At 39.7% G+C, this 22990-nt stretch overlaps 1 protein-coding gene across 21 annotated transcripts in view; it reads left to right on the plus strand.

Moving 5' to 3' along the window:
* DLG2 (discs large MAGUK scaffold protein 2) overlaps window positions 1–22990 on the plus strand; it is a 2236304-nt gene that overhangs the window by 838233 nt on the left and 1375081 nt on the right. For 2 of the 21 annotated variants that reach the window (XM_043451491.1, XM_043451492.1), the window contains exon 1: window positions 9514–9860. The exons of 18 other annotated variants lie outside the window; for them this stretch is intronic. In XM_043451491.1, the coding sequence (XP_043307426.1) occupies window positions 9759–9860 (102 nt within the window). In that variant the 5' untranslated portion in view covers window positions 9514–9758. Of the gene's footprint in view, window positions 1–9513; window positions 9861–22990 lie in introns of those variants that run through there. One more of the 21 variants, XM_043451495.1, reaches the window with a different exon arrangement.

Genomic DNA, 22990 nt, shown 5'->3' on the forward strand with positions numbered 1-22990 from the left:
TTTAAGTAACTTATTAAAGACATGAATCTGTGCATGCAGCAATCAAAAGAAGACCTAAAGAGGATAAAGAAGGTGAACTCTATATCTAATTACATTGAGGTGAATCTCCAGAACGCCAGAACAACAAATAAACTTGATCAGTAGGAAGCAATTGAACACTTACAGAGAAAAGGCAACTGAATTGACTCTACAAAATACTGGGAGAAAATAACTGGCAGCCAATCATTTATACTGAACTAAGCTGTCATCGATTCCTGGGTTGGGGAAGATCCCCTGGAGAAGGAACATGGCACCCCACTCCAGTATTCTTACCTGAGAAATTCCATGCACAGAGGAGACTAGTAGGCTATAGTGCATGGGGTCGCAAAAGAGTGGGATACAACTCAGCAATTAACAACAACAATCATGCAAAAACCAATAAAATAGCCAAATAAAATAAAAATAACATCTTCAGACAGATAAAAATCTACCACCAGAGTTTGGCTGAAGTAGCTCCTATAGTGTGTTATTTATGGAGAATAACAATGAGTCCTACAAAATTTTAATGGAAATAGAAATTAATACAAACATAAATTGACTATTATACATTAAAATTGCCTAAATGTTCATGCTTTTTACACTAATAGTTCCTTATCTATAAGTTTTAGCCTAATAATTTTGTTATGGATATGTGCAAATATTTGTCCACAAGAACATTTCCGTTTTTCTCTTGATATTGAATTCAGAAATAGTTTTGACCCCTGCCAAAAAAGAGCTTGTGAAATATGCCATGAAATATTAATATACTGTGCCATTATTGATGGTATTTTTATGGGAAGACTGCTTCCTAAAAACATGGATAGGTGTCAAAGGTATATTATTTTCTAAATTAGCCTGCACAATTATACACAATTTAAACACAATTTTGTTGAAGCATTAGTGGAAGTGTAACCTCCAAAGTTAGCTGAGCGCTGAAGAATTGATGCTTTTGAACTGTGGTGTTGGAGAAGACTCTTGAGAGTCCCTTGGACTGCAAGGAGGTTCAACCAGTCAATCCTAAAGGAAATCAGTCTTGAATATTCATTGGAAGGACTGATGCTGACGCGGAAACTCCAATACTTCGGCCACCTGATGCAAATAACTGAATCTTTGGAAAAGACCCTGATGCTGGTAAAGATTGAAGGCAGGAAGAGAAGGGGATGACAGAGGATGAGATGGTTGGATGGCATCACCCATGCGATGGACATGAGTTTGAGTGGGCTCTGGGAGTTGGTGATGGACAGGGAAGCCTGGTGTGCTGCAGTCCTTGTGATCACAAAGAGTCAGACACAACTGAGCAACTGAGCTGAACTGAACTGAACTGAACCTCTAAAGTGGGCCTCTAGTGGTTCAAACAGTAAAAGAATTTGCCTGCAGTGCAGGAGATGCAGGAGACTTGGGTTAGATTCCTGGGTTGGAAAGATTCCCTGGAGAAGGGAATGGCTACCCACTCCAGTATTCTTGCCTGGAGAATTCCATGGACAGAGGAGCCTGGTGGTCTATAGGCCATGGGATTGAAAAGAGTTGGACATGACTGAGCAACTAACACACAAATGTGTGCGTGTGTATACACACGCACACACTTGTGACTCTCTTTTGGGCTTCCCAGGTGGCACGGTGGTAAAGAACCCACCTGCCAATGCAGGAGACACCAGCGAAAGGGGTTCAATCCCTGAATCAGGAAGATCTCCTGGAGGAGGGCATTCAACCCACTCCAGTATTCTTGTTTGGTGAATCACATGGACAGAGGAGACTGGTGGGCTATATTCCATAGCATGGCAAAGAGTAGGGCACAGCTGAAGCAGCTTAGCATAGCACACCACATCCTCCAAAGTATTAGGGTTACTTACCACTAGCAATGGAGTTGTGAGCACTTTCAAGTTGCTTTTGTTGTACCTGACGATATTTTCTATTGACAATAATTTCTATTCAAAATTATTTTTATACTAAACTTTTAGCTTTGTATTTAGAAAAAAATACTGCTAAAAATAAATGCTGTCTTTGAAAATGGAAAAAAAAATGCATGCCAGGAACTTAGACAGGTACTTTCATACATTATATTTTAATTAATTCTCAAAGCAACCCTGTAATATAGGTGTTATTTAACACCCCTCTCCTTTTTTAATGGATGAGAAAATTAACTGTCAAAGAGAATAACTGGTTAACTCAGAACTACATAGTAAGTATCAAAGCTAAGATTAGAACCCAGGACCCAAGCCTTATTCTTTCAACACTGAAATCAAATTTGGTAAACAAAAAGACCTAAGCAGAGTTCTTTTTCATTTGATTTTTCCTATTTAGGATACTTTCACAGGTGGTGCAGAGGGTGATATTTTGGAGTTGCTTTTCTCAAAATGGCACTTCGAGTGAAAGTGGAATATCATGAGACGTCTTAGAGGCAAAATTGTGCCTTATCTTACTGAAACTAAGGACAGCTATTAGTTCAAAATTCATACTGCTAAAACAAAATGGTAATATTGATTCTGAATTAATGGGATGACATTTTCTCAATAAGGGTTGTATTCCTTTCATTGAGGAAGTTGGGGGCCAAGGACTGAATTAAAAGACAAACAATGATCTACATTAGTTCACCAAGAGCCTACACGGTAGCTATGGAAAGGCTGGCTTAACCCATATATTTAATTGTTCTTTATTAATTCATTTATTGCCTCTATCATTCCAAACTATAAATAAGAAAATTATTCCAAGTAAAGGTCAACCAAACATGGCATGTATGCCTCAGATAATGGCCAACTAGTCACTAAGCATGACTGGTCCAAAGGGGTCTGTACCTGGTGGCAGGTGAATAGAAGGAGAACATTCAGAAATTATAGAGGAGACTAAGAAGCAATAATCACAGGGAAGGCATGATAGATTTCAGAGTCAGTTTCATGGGTCCTGACTCTAACACAAACCCTCACTGAAGTTGTGTGTTCCTCAGTAAGAGGAATGTGGAAAACCCAAGAAAGGGCCTGAAGAGTCTTTGGAGAATAAAATTGTGAAGAAAAGTTAAAGAGTTCTGTATAAAGAGATTATACATATTGGGTACGTCTAATGGGTTTATTCTTTCCAGTTAACTTTTATTGGGGGGAAAATAAAGTTAGGAAATCAACATAAAGTGTCTCCAGCTTACTGAGCATTTATCACAAACCAGATAAGAGGAGTGGACATTTTGAAACACATTATCTCATTTAAGCCTTATAGCAATACCAGTTAAAGAACAAGGAATGATACTACAGAGAAGTTAACTAGATGGGTCAAATAATTGTATGGACTTCAAGTACATTTTAGTACTTAATTGTATATATATTTTCTTCCTGTCATAGATACTGTTTTTATTTTATGACAATATTGTCAATTAGTTTATAAACTCATTGATGGCAGAAAGACATGTTCATATGCCTCTTCACCTTAATTTCAAGAAGCTCAATGATAAAAATGTAGTTTGTGTTATGAAGTTATTGATAAATTAATTACCTGAAGACATGTGTACTAAACATTAAGTGAAAATAAGTGGACAGTCATTTGTAGGGAAGGGGAGTATAGGGAAAATAATTGAAGGTTGAAATTGCATAGCGAATAGTGCCAAACCAAGCACATCTGATTCGCTCCAAAGTTCTTAGGTTTTCTGTGTCTACCATGATTTTTTTAAATAGGAGTCACTCCCTTAAAGAGTTATTAAAACCCTAATATGAAAAATAGGTGAAAAATAAAGATGTGTTGGCTGTCACAGGCAGAATGGCCTACTTATTAAGAACTTGGCTCATCACATCAGATTTCTTGGGTTCAAATCCCAATTCTATCACCCAGCTAAGCTACTATTTAGTAAATTATTGTTCCCAAACGTTCTTCTTCCTCACTGTGAAAGGATTATCCTTCCCCACCTGACTGGCGTTGGGTTTGGCCACATGACATGTCTTGGCTAATAAAATTTGAACAGGGATATGTTTTCATATCTGAATAGAAATGTTAAGATCCACTGCATACTCAGTCACTGATCACTTTTTTTTTTTTTTTACTTCCGCCCTGAAAACATCATGCCCCTGATAGAGGCTGCTCTTCTGTTCATGGGACAACATGGGTTAGAGTCAGGGTCACACTATGAAGGATGTCTCACATAAGGAAGAAATAAACATTTGTTATTGCAAGCCATCAAGGCTTTTTTGTTAGTTAATTCATTTAGTTTACTTGTCTATCAATTTTGTTAGCTTGGGAAAATTATTTAATTTCTCTGTGATTCAGTTTCCTGTTTTTGTGTGTGTGTAAATTTGAGAGGTTGTGAGGATTAAAAAAGTTAATGTAGATAAAGTATTTAAACCAGTGCTGTGCCGACAGATGCTTCTCTGAAGGAAAATAAAAGTCTTGATATATAGTGTTTTCCAATTTATGTGGAAATACTTCCTCCATGGCTGATTTCAAACTACCAGCATGATATCATGAAAGGTTGGAATTAGGTACAGTTGGCTCTCAAGGGTAGAATCTGGGTTCAGCACACTGCTGAATTGATAACAGTACATATACCAAACACTATAGTTCAGTCCAGTTCAGTTCAGTTCAGTCGCTCAGTCGTGTCCGACACTTTGCGACCCCATGAACCGCAGCACACCAGGCTTCCCTGTCCATCACCAACTCCCGGAGTCCACCCAAACCCACGTCCATCAAGTTGGTGATGCCATCCAACCATCTCATCCTCTGTCGTCCCCTTTTCCTCCTGCCCTCAATCTTTCCCAGCATCAGGGTCTTTTCAAATGAGTCAGCTCTTCGTATCAGGCGGCCAAAGTATTGGAGTTTCAGCTTCAGCATCAGTCCTTTCAATGAACACCCAGGGCTGATCTCCTTTAGGATTGACTGGTTGGATCTCCTTGCAGTCCAAGGGACTCTCAAGAGTCTTCTCCAGCACCACAGTTCAAAAGCATCAATTTTTCGGTGCTCAGCTTTCTTCACAGTCCAACTCTCACATCCATACATGACCACTGGAAAAACCATAGCCTTGACCAGACAGACCTTTGTTGGCAAAGTAATGTCTCTGCTTTTTAATATGCTATCTAGGTTGGTCATGACTTTCTTTCCAAGGAGTAAGCATCTTTTAATTTCATGGCTGCAATCACCATCTGCAGTGATTTTGGAGCCCAGAAAAATAAAGTCAGCCACTGTCTCCCCGTCTATTTGCCATGAAGTGATGGGACCAGATGCCATGATCTTAGTTTTCTGAATATTGAGCTTTAAGCCAACTTTTTCACTCTCCTCTTTCACTTTCATCAAGAGGCTCTTTAGTTCTTCTTCACTTTCTGCCATAAGGGTGGTGTCATCTGCATATCTGAGGTAAATTGATATTTCTCCTGGCAATCTTGATTCCAGCTTGTGCTTCATCCAGCCCAGCATTTCTCATGATGTATTCTGCATATAAGTTAAATAATATAGTAAAGCATATCAAATAATAAGCACTATAGAAGAGTTTATTTTCTGAGACCGGTGACTGAATGTCTTCTCAAATTTCCTTTACATCTTTCAGATCCTTTATTTGTAAGAACCACTCAGAGAACTTCAGCACTGAAAGTAAACTTAGAGATACTCTAGTGTACCCATTTTATCTTAATGGACAAGGGAATTGTGGCTCAGAGAGTCTGAGTAACTTGCTCAAAGTCACACAGTCAGTAGGAAGAAACACCGTGGCTCCTGGTGTCCATTACACTATTTTCCCTTCCACCATGAACCACCTCTTCTTAAAAAAATTGCTGTGGAAGGGCTCAATAAAGGAAGAAAAAAGCTAGGTCAATAACTAATACCTCTTGCCTTGTCCTGATTTTGGGTTAGGAATAATAATGATAGCAATAAATAAAAGAATAAAATTAAACCCTGATCATATTTTTTGATAATCCTGACTTTTATGATTGTGAGTCTATTTTGAGAAAAGTTGTAAGAAGGAAAAATGTCTAAGAGTGTGTAATCGTCACGTATTATTTTGCAAAGGTGATGGTTATTAAGAACTGTAAGTGTTACCAATCACTGAGGTAATTAAGGGTGGTTATTTTGACTATTAAAATCAGTGCATCATCTCCTGGCATTCCCTAGTAATATCTTCTCCTAAAATTACTGCAGTACACCCCCATGCAGTATACTCCCAAATTAGCTTTTCAGACCAATAATGCAGTGTGTTCATATCTTAAGGTAACAGTGATTCATTTTGTTAACCATAGTGGTTACTGCCTGTAACTAAGGAATGCATTGTCATGGAAACAACATTTTCTCTCCTCCCCCACTTTCACTTCACTCCAGAGCTCTTATCAAGAGACAAGAATTAAGGAAAATCATTTTGTCAGATGTATATGAACAGATAACAGATACACATAGACACACACATGTGTGTGTGTGTGTGGAGAGAGAGGTATAATCAATGAAGTTTCAATGATTAAACAATAGAAGATCAAGAAATGAAATATACATTCTCCTTTATATTTTGTCATTTGTCTTTGTTAACCTAAACCAGCACAAGCTGTAAAATGGGAAATGACTTGAGCCTAGCAGCCTGTAATGCTGCCCTAGAATAGGAGGTCAGCCTTAGCCTGGGTAATTCATTAGGGAAAGACTGTGTTAGTTATTATTGGAACATCACAATATAGAGCATACAATACTTTTGGGGTGTTTGAAATCCAAATTATAGGCTAATGAATAAGGGAAATATTGTACAACTCTTTTAGAATCCATTCTCCTTTGGAAAAACAGCCATAATTATAGATGCTCTGTAGGTGGAAATGCTCATACAATCACACATTTTATGCTAACAGAAAGGGAAAAAATGCTGAGGGATACACTTAGTCTGTGAACGTGACTTTAAGATTACCCAGAAGGCACCAGAGCAGAGTTCTACCCCTACAATGTGCCCTGGCGTGTTTGAGCACACACATGTGTCACCTCCTGAGACCTGGCGGCCCCTAGATATGCACTGGATTGAATTAACCCCAATTCCTGTTAGAGAAATCAACTAGGAAAGGACGCCTGCATTTAGTGTCATAATCACAAAACTTGAGACACAGCTGCCCTCTTCAGTTAGAACCAGATTTGCCTCAACTTCCACTGTCTTTCCCTGCTGATCTTTGCTCATGCTTTGCTCCATATTGATTTCCCTTCAAGAGGTCTTCATTTTGGAAGCAGGCCACATATTCCTCTCATCAGGGGGCTGATTAAAAATGTAGATTTCTTGATATCCTCTTGGCCTATGGAATGAGAATGTAGGGGTGAGCCTGAGAATGCATTTTTTTTTTAAATTTTATCATTCTTTTCTGTTTTCTTTCTTTCTTTCTATTTTTAAAACCACTCCACAGAATTCGGATGCGATCTGGTTTGGTTTCCATTAACTTGGGACAGGAGGGAGGCTGGGCTATTTTGGATGTGAGCAGGTGAGGGAAATTTTATAGGATACTGCATTTGACTTGACAGCTTGCAAGTTATTTTGTTTCTTTTGTTCTTCCTGGAACTTTGTAAGTTGAAGGCCATCATGGTATTTGGACTTCTATTAATTTAGAGGACAAGCAGTCTGGTGTTCTGGGAAAACTACATCAGGATAGCATGGCTCCAGCAGAGCTTGCTATAGATATTGAAGACTAAGTTGCTCTGTTTCCAGTGAGATCTGAGTTCATGGACCACTTAGAGACTTTTGAAATGACTACATTTATGTGAATGGGACAAGCCTGACTGTTCTCCAATAAATCTGGAAAATTTAGAGCATGCTCCTGGAGAGATGTGTGATGTCCCCCGTGGTAATGCTTTCTTATAGTCCATCAATTTTCTTTGAATCTCACCTTCATGGCTTATTGATTGTGTGACTTGGGGAAGTGATATAGCCCTTAGATCGTCAGTTATTTTTCCCTACAAAAAATGTGTCCAGTAACATCTACCTCTCGGGCTAAGACAAAGCCAAGCTATGTAAGTTGAATATTCATTGGAAGGACAGATGCTGAAGCTGAAGCTCCAGTACTTTGGCCACCTGATGTGAAGAGCTGACTCACTAGAAAAGACCCTGATGCTGGGAAAGATTGAGGGCAAGAGGAGAAAGAGCAACAGAGGATGAGATGGTTGGATGACATCACTGACTCAATGGACATGATTTTGAGCACACTCTGGGAGACAGTGAAGGACCGACAGGGAAGCCTGGTATGCTGCAGTCCATGGAGTTGCAGAGTCAGACACTACTGAGCAACTGAATGACAACGAGCTGTTTAAGGACAGAGCCCCTACCATGGACTACCAAGGCTTACCACAGGAAGGTGTTGTTTACCATCTCTAGTCTTCATGACAGCTCTGCAAGGTAGGGGTTAATGAGCCCCATAAGCAAACTGAGGCTCAAACACTGTGACTTACACAAAGCCATCCTCAGCACCAGAGCCAGAGTTTGATTCCACATCCTGATGACTTGCTCTCTTTCCGCCAGCCATCTGTGAGGCATAGTGCCAAGCACTCAGGTGGCACCCAGAGAGGGCTAGTTCTACCCATTTCCTATTCTGCAACCTACTATCACATTTTCTTTTCTTTCTTTTTTTTTTTTTTTTTTCTCTGACAAGCAATTTTGCAGCTGGGCCAGCCACATGCTGATTTTTATTTTTTTGATCTTTTGCAAGTTTGACAGCCTCACTTAAAAAAAAAAAAAAAGAAAAGAAAAAGAAAAAATCAATACAGCATCCACCAATCTTGTCATTCATACTTCCGGAGCAACAGTAATACTTCTGGAGCTTCCTAGAGCCCCTAAGACGTCAAGGTAGGGAGGGGGCGGACTCTTCCGTTTTGAATTTTAAAAAATGTTGTATCAGATAAAGCCCTGGCTGAGGCCAAATCTACCACCCAGGGCGTGAGTAGGCTCGCTGACACAGAAGTCAAGGAGGTGTAGGGCCCTCGGGAAGCCGTTTTCAGCCCACTTCTGGCCCAGGTGCCGGTATCGGCCTCAACTCAGGCAAGCTGAAGTCAGAGGGAGGGGAGGATGCCCTCTGTAGGGCTCCAGGCGGGCCTCTCCCCTCACCTGGGCAGCTCGGCCTCGGAGGTCGTCTCTCCGAGGGCAGCAGAGGCAAGGGGAGCCCAGTGAGATCTCCGGGTCCCAGCAGCGCCCGAAGCACCCCCACTGGAACCCCGGGACTCCTCGGGGGGGCCCGGGGCGCGCGGGCTGGCTGGGCGAGGCTGGCGAGCCGCGCGCGCATCCCCTCCCACCCCACTCGTCCGGCCAGCGCTCCCCACGGTGACTCTGGATTGCAGCAAGCCATTGGCTTTTTACCAAACCGGGAGCTGCAGTATTTTTTTTTCCCCCTTCAGGGAGAATAATTTCAGCCCCCTTCAGCTCGCATGACAATCTTGTGTGACTGGGGCGAGTAGGCGGGTACATTCTTTTACATGGTAATACTGCCCCACCTCCTTCGAACCCTCCTCTAAGCGCCCGGCTTCCTTTTTATTTTTATTTTTTGATTTTTTTTTTTTTTAATTTACCTCCCTCCCCCAAATTCACCAAAAGGAGTGGGGGGTGGAAAGCCCTTCTTGGTTCTGTCCCTCCCCCCACGCCTCGTTCCCCAGGGAAGGGAGACCCCGAGACGCTTGGTACTTGCCCGCGGCGTGGCTTCTACCCCGGCGCTGGGATGGCCGCGCGGGGCGCAGGGGGCAGCGATCGAAGTGGCCGCCGCCTCTAGGCTGTCGCTCCATGTGCCGGGTGAGCACCGTGGTCGGGTCCCCCAGCGAGCTGCCACTGCCGCAGCTCGAAAGGAATGTCCCCTGTTGTTAAGGACCCTGACTGTTTTACACCAATGATTTGCCACTGCAAAGTTGCTTGCACCAACAACACTTTGTCGTTGATGTTTGGATGCAAGGTAGGATGAGGTTCATGTCTTTTTTTAATGCATGCTGCCTCCCTGGAGGGGAACAAACAATTCCTTTTATTGTTTGTTTATGTGTCTGCCTGTTGGGAGAGTGACCGAGCTCAGACTTGTTCTGCTCTCTCTGGGAGCCGGCTGGGTTTGGGGGCCCGGGGACCTCAGTGATGTCCCGGCGTCTGTGGCTGGGTTTGATAACTCGGTCGTGACTCATGACGGGACCCTGATCGCTAATGCACAGAGGCTCCAAGAGCAGATAAATCCTCGGAAAGGGGACGCATTAGGTGGCTCTCGGCTTGGGATCTCTTTCTATACTTAGCTGGCGACTGGGCTTGTGACAGCCAGGCTGCCAGCTCCTGAACTTGTCACTCCTTCCAAACTCACCCGGACCCGCAGGACCCACTGTCAGGGTTTGCTGGAGTGGTGGATGGACTTGAGATGACACAGAACGTATCAGTTTGCAATCTGCACTTTGCAAGCTGAGGAGCCTATTTTTATTTTAAACAGAAAAATCTGGAGCCAAGCTCATGTTGCCCCCAGTTGTGTATTTCTCTCTGAGCTTATACAATCCACTTGAAATCAACACTCAGAAATGTTATCCAGAGGTGGCGCGGTTATTCAGTGAGTTTCTCGTGAATAACTGTCCCACCCCAGATTTCTTGTAAAGGTGATTGGTGTTCCCAAGGAAATGAGGTTTGAAGGTTTTAGAAGCAGGTTACCATTCTTTGCTCAGCGTCTGAAACTTTTTTTGGTGGACTCTGGGAGCCGGCACTCCCTGAGAAAGACTTACAGAGCTAGGAATTTGAGCAGTCTTAGCCCCCTAATGTCTGAGTTCACGTCCCCTTACTCTTAGGTACATGCCTTCACTTTTTTTTTTTCATTGTGCAAAGCTGTGGTGGTGGGGGTGGTGGGGGTGTCTTGCCTGTTTGTGTAAAAACACTTTTGTGGCTACTATGGTGATTCTCTAAGGAGAGAGGGGAAGAGATGGAGCGAGAACAGCACATGAAATAACTGAAAATTCACTTTCGTAAGTGATTAGAAGTCACACGATCTCTTCTGTTCTGAAGGATAACACGAGTGACTGCTCCAGATGCTGACAAGCACCTTAGGCAGTAAGGTTACTGAAACATTCACAGTCAACTTCATGGATGATGCTATGAGGAGGCGTAGGTTTAATGGGAAAATTGGGAGTCAAAATCATAAGTCTTATACTGGCTGTGCCTAGAGAATCTCCATTCTCTGACCCCAGGTTTTTCTTCTATAAAATGAAAGATATGGACGAGATAATCCTCCACAGCTCTAACATCCTCCTATGATGTTTTTCATTTAATCATTTAATGGTAAAGTTACTGTCAGAGATATATGTTTTATTTTTATTTTTTTACTTAATCTGATAGGCTATACCTTAGAGTTAGTTCCAGAAATATTGATCATACTAAACAGTAGCCTCATGCTCCTTTTAAAACCCCTGAAAAGGTCTGAGAGTTGTGGAAGGTTTGCATGGCTGTCCTGAAGATGTATGTAATTGAACAGCACCAGTAACTAACTTTTTAGTTCCTTTCCTCACACAACTTGCGACCCTTCCCCCACGCATCTAGCTACTCACTCTTCTAATTATAGTTCCAGTAGCCTCTTAGCGATGGCTACTGTTTAAAATCCATTCCAATAAATATATGAGAATTGCTTTGCAGTGCAAAATAATTATTTACAAAGGTGAATTATTTGCCAGGGGAAATTAAATACAAGCTAATAATAAAATAAGATAAGCTATTGGTGTGCAGAATGTTGTTGAATATGCATTCAACCCAGGACATTCAAAAGAAGTCTCTTTTATGTTGTTAAGTTTTCCCTGATTTTCAGATCATATTGCAGGGAATTGGTATAATTACAAGCACTTTTTCTTTAATGCTGGAGAATTACATTAGTTTATCTTCCTTTAAGTTCTATTCCATTTGGTGTTCCAGTTTAACAAAGTCAGTTTCTGAGAGAACCATGTCAATAGAGTGAAATACTTAAGTCATGTGAGTTGGCAGATAATGTTCTTTGGAAAATAAATCAAACCTCTTTGAAAATAAATTAATACTTTTAGAGGGTCTATTCCATTTTATTTTGCTGAGTATGTTTGAATAAGATAATTCTTAAAAGCCTTGTATAATGGGATTGATGATTATATTATAATCTTACTTAATAGTTGGTTAATTATTTGCTGGCTGATATAAGGTCCCCACCTTGGAATCGTAGATATGGGAACAATGGAGCTTTCTATTCTAGCCTTTCTCCAGCGAAGTTCTTCAACACTCTTTGACACATGACAACAGAACAAAATGTGGGAAAGTGGTGTATTGTATAGGCTGGATTTCAAAACTAGATGTATCATTTATAAATACATGATTTTTCTAAATCTTTTTTTCACAGATAAAATGGCCACAGTAATAACTACCACATTGTATATTTCTATCTCATTGAGGGAATGCATTTTAAATGAGATACATGCAGTGTTTAGTAAATATGTATTCATCAAATGTTTGATACTTTATATGGCCTTGGTTATTTTCATAACTTCATGGTGGGGAGTGGGTTCATCAATTATAAGAAGAACCTCTTTACCTCTTTTGCTCTTGGGGTAGTTCTTTCGATAAACTGTTCATTTTGCTATAAGATCAATTATTACTTCTCTAAAGTTATTTCCTCTTTGCTAAGTGTTTATATAAAATGTAGGAGCAGTTTATATATTGGTAAAGCATCATAAAACAAAAAGCGTTTATAAGCATGAATGAAAAACTGATACCATTGTCCCATTCAACCAACAAATACTTATCAAGCAACCAATAAGATACTAGACACTGGAGATGTGACAATAAACAGCTTTGTCCCCATGATCTCAAAGTCAAACTCTACTAACTACAATAATGATTTAAGGAAACATATAAAATGAGTATTTGAGTTGAATCTTTACCAATGAAAGTGGGATTTAAATAGTTGTTGAAAAAAATTAAAAACTCATGGAGGTATGTCAGTATGGAGGCTCTGAAAGTGCATTCATTCCAATATTATCTGGGAAGTTTGAAAATAAACTTATTAGGATGGATATTTATTTTGTTTTCTGAAAAACAGTTAGTATGACAAAGTCTAAAACCTTGTTTGTATTTAAGCCAGACTGTTTCAAAAATACTTAAATTATTCTCATTTTTCCCAAATGGAGTAATGGCTTGAAGGGTGCTGAGTTATTTGAGCTTTCAAGGCAGAAACCCCAAATAATATTATTTTCTCACTTAGCAATCTCCAGACCCCTATCCTTGCCACATCCTGGTCACCATTCAGTTTAGCTAACTGACTGTATTACTTCTGAATATAAATGTGAAGTGTCTTTCTGGGCTAGGCTCTATCCCAGTCTCTGTGATAGACATTGGAGACACAAGTATAAGTATGATGCCATTCCTTTTCTCCAGAAATTACACATCTATTGAGAGAAGGGATTCTACTTCCTTCTCTAAAATACAGAAACCACAGTCCCAGACCTTAAGGTCTCATAAGATAAATTAATGGACGTGAGTTTGAGCAAACTCCAGGAGATGGTGAAGGTCATGGAAGCCTGGTGTGCTGCGGTCCATGGGATCACAAAGAGTCTGACACAACTGAATGGCTGAAAAAAAACAGCAAGATAAACACAGTTGTTCAAAAAAGTTTTCATATTGCGTCAGTTCTCTTTTTGCCTCAGTCCATATGATATAACCATATAATGCTGCTTATGAGAATGGGCTTTGCGTGGAAAAGGAGGGCTTCTGAAAGGCTTTTCTCTGCTCATCATAGTTCCTTTGTCATTATCTGAAAATGAGCGTTAGCTTTATCTTTGTGTAACTCTGTTTTCTCCACCTGCAAAGATGGAAGTTCTGAATGTCATTTTGCAGCAGACTATACATTGTTTCTCTTTCCTTCCCCGTGTGCCCCCCTTCCTTCTTTTCCTTTTTCTCGCCATTTCCCAGGCAAGACGTAAAACGATGAGATGTCATCTTTGCTAATATTTCCTAATATCCTAATACTCCCTAATATCTCCCTAGTATTTATTATTTCTTAATAAAAGTGCTTTGTAAAGTCTTGTGTTCTCCACAGTTGTCCCTTGAATTCTTTTAAACTCAAAGTAAGATTTTATTGCTATATGCCTCATACCTTAGGGAACCTCTCTCTTCCCCACAAATAGTCATCTGTTAATATAACAGCTCAACGGAATCAAGCCATTAAGACCCTGAGGCACATTCAGTGCCTTTAATTTCCTGTTTGATAGATAATGATAGAGAGAAGTTCTTGGAAAATTTATAGAGTCCTGCAATCTGCTTTTTTTTTTTTTTTTTTCTAGTGAATGCATAGACATTACAAAAAAATGCTTGGCCTCTCAAAGGAAAGGAATCATCTGGTAGAAATCAATTTCTTTCTTGTCTAAATGGTGACTCTCCCCAAAGAAAGAAGAATGAGACTAAGAAACAGGGATTAAATGAAAGAAAATAGAGAAAAAGAGGAGGGAATCGAAAGAAAGAAGAAATTTTTACTAGAGAAGTAAAATGAAAGGAAAAAAATGATCCAGCATGATTAAACATCTACAAAGGTTAGATACTCTCCTAGATAGTAGGATACTATCCTCTAGATACTATCCTTTCCAAGGGTCATGTTTTTGCCCCCTGCCCCAATCTCCATAGTTACCAGACAGAGAAAGTAGGAGACAGAGAGGAAGGAAGAAAAGTACAAGATGGTGAAAAGGGAGAGAGATACCAGGAAAGAGGAAAGGGAACTGGTCTGTGGTCTTTCAAAGTCCAGAGGGTGATTTTACAAGCTTCCAAGGTTGCAGTCTGTCAGCACCTCTCTGGCGGACAGTTCCCGCAAGCCTGCGGGCATTCCCTAAGCCTCTCCCAGACCTCATTTTCAAGTCTCTGTGGTGATAAAGTGGTTATGTTTGCTCATTTGTTTATTTAAACATAGCAAATTTTGTTACAAAGAGTGGTGGTCCCAGAGGATGCATTAATCACTATATCACTATGTATATTGGTCATTTGTAGACCAGTTTTTCTCTATATGAATATTGCCAGTGTCTATGTTGGTATATTCTTTGTTTTTATTTTATAATTTGTGTTCATTAAAATCAATTTAAAAACCATAAAATCAGAAGGAAAACAAATTTTAGAAAGTACTATTGTCTCAGAGAACTGGAGATAAAAACTACTAATATTTTAATTTATATTTTTCTACATTAAAAACTACCAGTAGTTTCCTGGTACTATTTTGTTGTTGGTGGTCCACATATATCTTCATTTAAAAAATTTAGTTGTAATCATAGTGTTTACTTCTGAATGTTTTAAATGAATATTAGAATTTGTGTATATATTTTAATGGGTCTCTCTTGTGGCTCAGCTGGTAAAGAATCCACCTGCAGTGCAGGAGACCTGGGTTCCGTCCCTGGGTTGGGCGGATCCCCTGGAGAAGGGAAAGGCTACCCACTCCAGTATTCTGGCCTGGAGAATTCCATGGACTGTATAGGCCATGGGGTCACAAAGAGTTGGATACAACTGAGTGATTTTATAAATTTTAATAGCTATCTAACAGATTAACATTCTTATTTTTGAATATTTAGCCCAAAGATAACATTGTGCTGTGTGCTCAGTCACTCAGGCGTGTCCAACTCATTGCAGCCCATTAACTAGAGCCCGTCAGGCTCCTCTGTTCATGGAATTTTCTAGGCATGAATACTGGAGCGAGTTGCCATTTCCTACTCCAGGGGATCTTCTTGACCCAGGGATCGAACCCCGGTCTCTTGCACCTCCTGCATTGGCAGGCAGATTCTTTAACCACTGTGCCACCTGGGAAACCCAAAAGATAAAATTGCACCCCCTCCTGCCAATTTTCTACTATCAACACAAAAGCATATCTTGTGGAATAAATCTTTTTCTTATTTGAAATTATTTCCTTTGGGTAGTCTAGAATAAGCAGAATTACTGAGATATATTTTAAATCTTTTATCACTCGTAGTGATTGATACTGCTACATTCATTTTAGTGATGGCAAGTTACATTATATGTTATAACATTCCCCAGCTTTAAATAGCTCTACCTTGTGGGTTTATAAGTAAGAGGTAATCAATTTGTTTTCCTCTGAATGAAGTTGAAACTCTATCAGACTTTGAGTTAATGGGGTGGGAGTTCCCAAGACTACATTGGTGTGTTCCAGTTAAAAAATATCTGAAATGCCAAAAATCCAAGTGGTCAAAATGGGTACATCAAGTTAACAGCTATTTACACAGTTAAGGCATTCATCCTTGTCTCAGCGGATGTTTCAGATCCTATTATGTATGCTTTGCAAATGTCAACTCATTTAATTCTCATTATAATCTTCAAAAATGGGTTATAAGAGTTGTCTCCGTGTTAGACATGGGGAAACTGAGGCATATAGAGTTTAAGTAACTTACCTGAAGTCACATAGCTTTCAAGTAACAGATCCAAAATTTGAGCCCAAATAGTTCATGGCTAGAGCATACACTCATTTCCAGAATTAACTATGGGGTTCTTTTAAGTGGCAACTTCCTCTTAGGACCTATATGTTAGGAGTCAATTTGCAAAAAAATTTAATTTATACATTCTCTCTTAGGCATAACTCTGAGTTTAAAGGCAAAGCATATCTGTATGAAGATTCAGCCTTATAGTAAATGCTTTTTTTTTTTTTGAGAGGAGTTTGATCTAATATACCATATCCTATAGTTTTCATGTTCTCATTTCCCACATAAGGTTACTGACGCATCCAGGAGGTGATGTTCTAAAGATCAGACACTGTGTCACAGAGCCACAGCTAGAAACCGGGTCTCCTAATTTCTAACTCAGTGTTAATTTTTATATGCCATGACCTCCAACTACAAGCTAGAAGTTCTGAGAATGAAGGTAAGAGAAGAGAAATTGACAAGTTTTATCTGTAAAAAGCAGGAAAAAATAACACCTTGCTTACAGGACAGCCTTAAGGTTTAATTGATATATCACATATGAAAACATTTAGCACAATGCCTTGAATGTGGTAAATATGCAGTACATATTTTTGTCTCCTGTTTCATTAAGGCTACTTTGCTGACTGGTGAAAAATTTGGAGACTGTTAATAGTCAACTGAACAGTGTTCTTCAATGAAGCACTTTGAAATTCACTCAAGAGCACATGAGGAGTACTTTAAAATGGCCAAACATATTGTTAAAGTGTTTTAATGCCACAAAAGGCACAGTCAAGAAGTTTATATAATTCACACCAAAAAAAAAAAAAAAAAACCCACAAAAAAACCTAGATTAAATCTGACCCAGAAAGAGAAAATGAAAAATGAGCTAATGAATGAAAGAGGTCCTGAATGTCCCAAAGAAGCAGGTTGCATAGGCCTTGTGTCCTATTTGATAAAGTATACTTGCCAGTTCAAGGTCCTTTTCAAATTTTGTTGTTTAGTAGTCGTTTGGGGAAAGAAACTCTAAATGACAATAGACAAAGAGGATTAAAGTTACGTCATCACTAAAATATGTTCACAAAACGGAGTGTTGAATCATAGAATTTAGAAGATCTTGGAAAATCTCAGACTTATTCTTTATATTTGTTACGAAGCCTTTTACCTTTTACTCATTTAGGGATACTCAAGTTAAGTTCCAAAGTCCACATGGTAAAACCATCTCCAGTCCCTTCTGGATTAAATTACCACTGGATTCCTTCAGCCTCCAGTACTTAATACCTGAATCTTAACTTTAATGTTCAGTTGCAAATTCAATTTACCTATCCTGTTTGTCTATCTGAACCATGAGCTCCTTGGGGAAGGGGCCATATCCTATTTATTTAGTATACTACCTAAAAGATCCAGTAAATAGACCTGTGCCTATTCCATACAAGGCAGTCAATATATATTTGTTGAATGATTGGGAGAATTATGTGGTCCTTGTAAAGATTTGCTGAATGAGTTTGTTGAAAAATAAGTGGTGTGCTTTTCATTATTTCATTTCTCATTTTTCCTTAGCAGTTTGCCTCTGAGAACCTCGTGTGCTTTCAGACTTCCCAGAGCTTTTTTTCCCTGAAGCAGAGACTAGGCATTTCTCAATGTGTTACCCGGTATGATGGTTAATTTTATGCATGAACTTGAGTGGGCCAGTATGAACTGCCCAGGCATTTGGCCAGTTGTTATTCTGGGTGTTTCTGTGAGGGTGTTTCTGGATGAGATTAACATTTGAATCTTTAGACTGAATGAAGCAGATTGGGCTTCTTAAAGTGGGTGAGTGGGTCTCATCCAATCAGTTGAACATCTGAATAGAACAAAAGGGCTGAGCAAGAAGAAACTTCTGCTCGACTGCTTTGACCTGGGATATCAGTCTGTTCTGACCTTGGGTCTCAAAATGAAATTTCAGTTCTTGAGTCTCAGGTCTGATGGCTTTTAGGTTAGAACTTACACCAGTGACTCTCCTCACCATTGGTCTCAGGGCTTCAAACTTCGACCAGCACTACATGTTGGCTCTCCTTGGTCTCCAGCCTGCTGACTGCAGGTCTTGGGACTTCTCAGCCTCCATAGTGAAATTAGCTGATTCCCTATAGTCAATCTCTCTCTCTCTGAAAACTCTGACTGATATACCTGCTGTCTAGGGTGAGATGCCTAGACATGTCATCACTAGTAAGTCATTCTTATTTAGTAAGTTATGGAGGAACTAATAGATTATAAATATAATATGCCAAGAGAATGTTGTTGCATTTAAGCCTTTTTTCTCAGAAGATCATGGATTTATTTCATTATAAATCACAGATTTTAACTCTAGATGTAGTACAGTAGAAATCATTCAATGCTCCTTTTATAATGTTTCCATCTATATTTCTATCTTTACTTACCTATATGAATGTTCTTTTTAGCCTTATGGACACATTGTACGTTGCAGCGATGATTAAATATTCAGTAATAATTTTTCCTATGAAAATTTAAATGAGTGGGTCAAATGGAATAAGAACATTGCCCTAAATTATAGCTTCTAGAAACCTCATAAATAACGTAGTATTTTAAGCATCATTTTTGTATATGTGTGCATAACTCCTAACATAAAATATGTTATTTTTGATGATGTCCCTTATCTTTATTAAAATTTTATCCAAGTTTCTGAGGTGATTTAAAGCATTTTATCTGATGAGCAAGCACATTGAAAATAGTCATAATCTCTGATATGCTGTCTGATGTATTCTGAATGCCCTAATAGCCACAATATAGACTAAACCAAGCAGGGATTAATATCACTGCATTATATCTCAAATAATGATAGCATTAAATGGTGATCCGTGATATCACTTTCATAAGCTTTCAAATAATATGGTTGGTAGCTACTAGCATGTATATTGGTTTACTGTCTAAGATTAGAAGACTTTGATTTTCCCCTTGGATTGTGTCTCCAACTATTCTCTTTATGTTTTGCAAAAAATCTCCATTTTTGAGGAGAGGTAGGTACATTTGTCCAGAATCAGTAACTAGTTCTCTCCTCCCTATTATATTTAGCATTGTAGTGGGTACCTCATGGTTACTCAAACACAGTAAGATATAGTTGCTGCCTTGGGATGTTTTTGGTTTGACTACTGAACCAGCACTAAGAAATATACACTGAAAGAACAAGGGAAAGCCACAGAAAAAGCCACCGGGAAGCCCAGTAAACGCAGAAGGTTGGGTTAAATCTTATTGAATGTTCATGCACAAGGTTCTGTTCTAAGGACTTCACGTATATTAACTCACATGCTACTCAAAATAGCTCTATGAAGAAAACCATTAATCCCTGTGTGATATCATCTCTTCACATGTATGACTAATATCAAGTGAGGATCCACAAAATCATTTATATTTTAAAAGTAGTTTTATACCTCAACAGTAAACCCTACTACAGACAGTGAGGTGGTCTGAGAGGACCAACGAATCAGTGATTACCTTTAGGATGTTAGAAAATACTTTTCTGGAGATAACAAATTAATCTGGTCTTTTCAAGACCTTGGACTAGGTCAGAAAGAAAAGAGTTTGGCTTTGAACTTAAGTCTACTACTGTGATCTGTGACCCAACACTTCTTTGGTAGTGTTGAGAGAACATGACAGCAGGAGATAATGATATGACGTGGAAGGTGTACCTTCTCCTTGGGTGGAAGAAGGGAGAAAGGAAGAGGGAGAGCAGAAGCATTTTAGACTAGATCCTATTCTCAGTTCAGTTCTGTCGCTCAGTCGTGTCTGACTCTTCGCAACCCCACAGACTGCAGCACACCAGGCTTCCCTGTCCATCACCAACTCCCAGAGCTTGCTCAAACTCATGTCCATCGAGTCAGTGATGCCATCCAACCATCTCATCCTCTGTCATCCCCTTCTCCTTCTGCCTTCAACCTTTCCCAGCATCAGGGCCTTTTCCACTGAGTCAGTTCTTCAAATCAGGTGGCCAAAGTATTGGAGCTTCAGCTTCAGCATCAGTCCTTCCAGTGAATATTCAGGACTGATTTCCTTTAGGATTGACTGGTTGGATCTCCTTTCAGGCAAAGGGACTCTCAAAAGTCTTCTCCAACACCACAGTTCAAAAGCATCAGTTCTTCTGCACTCAGCTTTCTTTATGGTCCAACTCTTACATCTATACATGATTACTGGAAAAATCATAGCTTTGACTAGATAAACCTTTGTTGGCAAAGTAATGCCTATCCTGTCATCTGGGTAAAGCAGAGAGATAAGCTAAATATGGGTGAGTTAAACCTGAGTGTGCCCTTAGGGAGGCAAACAGAAGTAGGAAGCACATCCTGAGGGCAGAGATTGATATTTGAAGGTGTCCTGTGATTGGACCATTAGCTTTGTGACACTGGGGAAACTCTTTCAGTCCTCTGAACTTTCATTTCCTTATCTATGCAATGGAGATGATATATTTAATGGGTTCATTATACCAGTCAAATAAGAAAGCAATTAAGATGCCTGGCATATAGTAGCCATTGAATAGATGTGTGCTTTGCCGACAAGTAAATGCCGACAAGGTCTTATGCATGCCGACAAGGTCTATTTAGTCAAAACTAGAAATGGCAACCCACTCCAGTTTTTTTGCCTGGAGAATCCCATGGACAGAGGAGCCTGGTCTGTCCATGGGGTTGCAAAGAGTCGGACACGACTGAGCGACTTCACTTCACTTACGGTTTTTCCGTAGTCGCGTACAGTTGTGAGAGTCGGGCCATAAAGAAGGCTGAGCTACAGAGAACTGATGCTCTAAACTGTGGAGCTGAAGACTCTTGAGAGTCCCTTTGAACAGCAAGATCAAACCCATCAACCCTAAAGGAAATAACCCTGAATATTCACAGAAAGGGCTGATGCTGAAGCTGAAACTCCAATACTTGGACCACCTGGTGTGAAGAGCTGGCCCACTGGAAAAGACCCTGATCATGGGAAAGATTGAAGACAAAAGGAGAAGTGGGCAGCAGAGGATGAGATGGTTAGATAGCATCACTGACTCAGTGGACATGAGTTTGAGCAAGCTCCGGGAGACAGTGGAGGACAGAGGAGCAAAGAGTTGGACATGACTTAACAACTGAACGACAACATATTTCAGTCTCAGATGTTAGTTTTGTTCCTTCCCCTGGGAAGATGCCGTCCCTTCCCATCTCACTTTTGTTCATATGAACATAGTGTGAAAGAGGCTAGAAAGGGGCTTTTTCAGTTTTACATCTAGGATTCAAGAAAAGGAAAGAAATACTGTGTAAACCAGAAGAGATATGAGCTACAATCAACCCACGTTTACTGAATGTCCACTGTGCCGTCATTTTTTCTAAGAAGATTTTATTTATCATCTCTAGTGTGTTATAACATGCATAATCCATTTTCTCCTGTGAGAAGTAGTTCTGACATAACCTTCCTCCCATGTTTTTACCTCAGAGAGTCTGTGAGAGACTGTTCCCAACCCCCAGAGTCCCTTCCATGTGAGCACAGATTGGATAATGTGTGTGTGTTATCATAGCTGTTGCTCCCTGAGATATTGGTGCTTGAAGGTATTAAGTAGATAACCCTGTTCCTAACATTTATTGCCTAAGAAAGTTTTGCTTTACATACCAGTAAACCTTATTTTCTTTCTTTAAAAGACCAAATGACCATCAGGAGGAAATGCTCCTTGGAATTCTGCAGCCTGCCTAATTCCCAAATAAACCTTCCTTGAGTTCTGTAAAATGAAAACATTTTCTCTGTGCTTGAGCCTTGAGCATTGCCCTTTGCTGGAGCTATTTCCTCAGCAAATTGCTATGGTTGGTCTCTCAAGCCAGAGGGAAGAAAAAGGTTTTATAATGAAAATGCTGACAGGTTCTTATCTACAGCAGTATGAGTAGGGAAGCTATGATCTCATTTATTGTAGTAACCGGATGCCTGTTTTGACTGAAGGGAGATCAGGCATTCTCCAGAGCTCTGGGGTTTTGAGTCTTTATCTTGAAAAGTTTGCAATGAAAAAAAAAAAACTGTAGAGAAATAGGAAACCAGGGCTATGCAAACTGCACCTTGTTCTTCTGTTAAAGTACTAAGTTGAATTCCAATAAAGTTCTCAGATGAAGATGGTCAGAGGGTTTAAGAGGCTGGAAATGGGGACTGTGTATTTGCTTGCTCTGTGCAGGGCTTACTCTTTGTAATGGTTTTATCTGACTATTTAGAAAGAAACTTTAACCTTGATCTTATTCATATTTTAAAATAATAGTCATCATCATTATGTGGACAGAATTCTGAAATGAGTTATATTTTATTTCTCAATATAGCAGCTGGAAGTTGATAATTTATAGAGGAGGAAACTGAAGCATATTGAGTTTAAATTTTTTTTCACTACAGATATTCAAGTATCTGGCTGGAAATTTTTTCCAAGATATTATTCAGGTGATCAAATAACTTGGAAATGGACTGGGAATTCTTTCAGTCTCTTTCATATTTATACTTCCTAAATGACACTGTGCCTTGCCCAAAGTCACAAAGTATGTAGTGGTGGCCCTGGGATTTAAGCCCAGGTTTCTGATTGCAAGCCCAGGGAGAGACTCTCTTTTCTTCGTTTGTCTCTCCCTAAGCATTTCCTGGGGACTGACCATGTTTCCAAAGCATTCAACCAAGATATTTCTGGGATCCTGCCAAG

Source organism: Cervus canadensis, chromosome 29 (genome assembly GCF_019320065.1).
Source record: "Cervus canadensis isolate Bull #8, Minnesota chromosome 29, ASM1932006v1, whole genome shotgun sequence".
Taxonomy (NCBI): domain Eukaryota; kingdom Metazoa; phylum Chordata; class Mammalia; order Artiodactyla; family Cervidae; genus Cervus; species Cervus canadensis.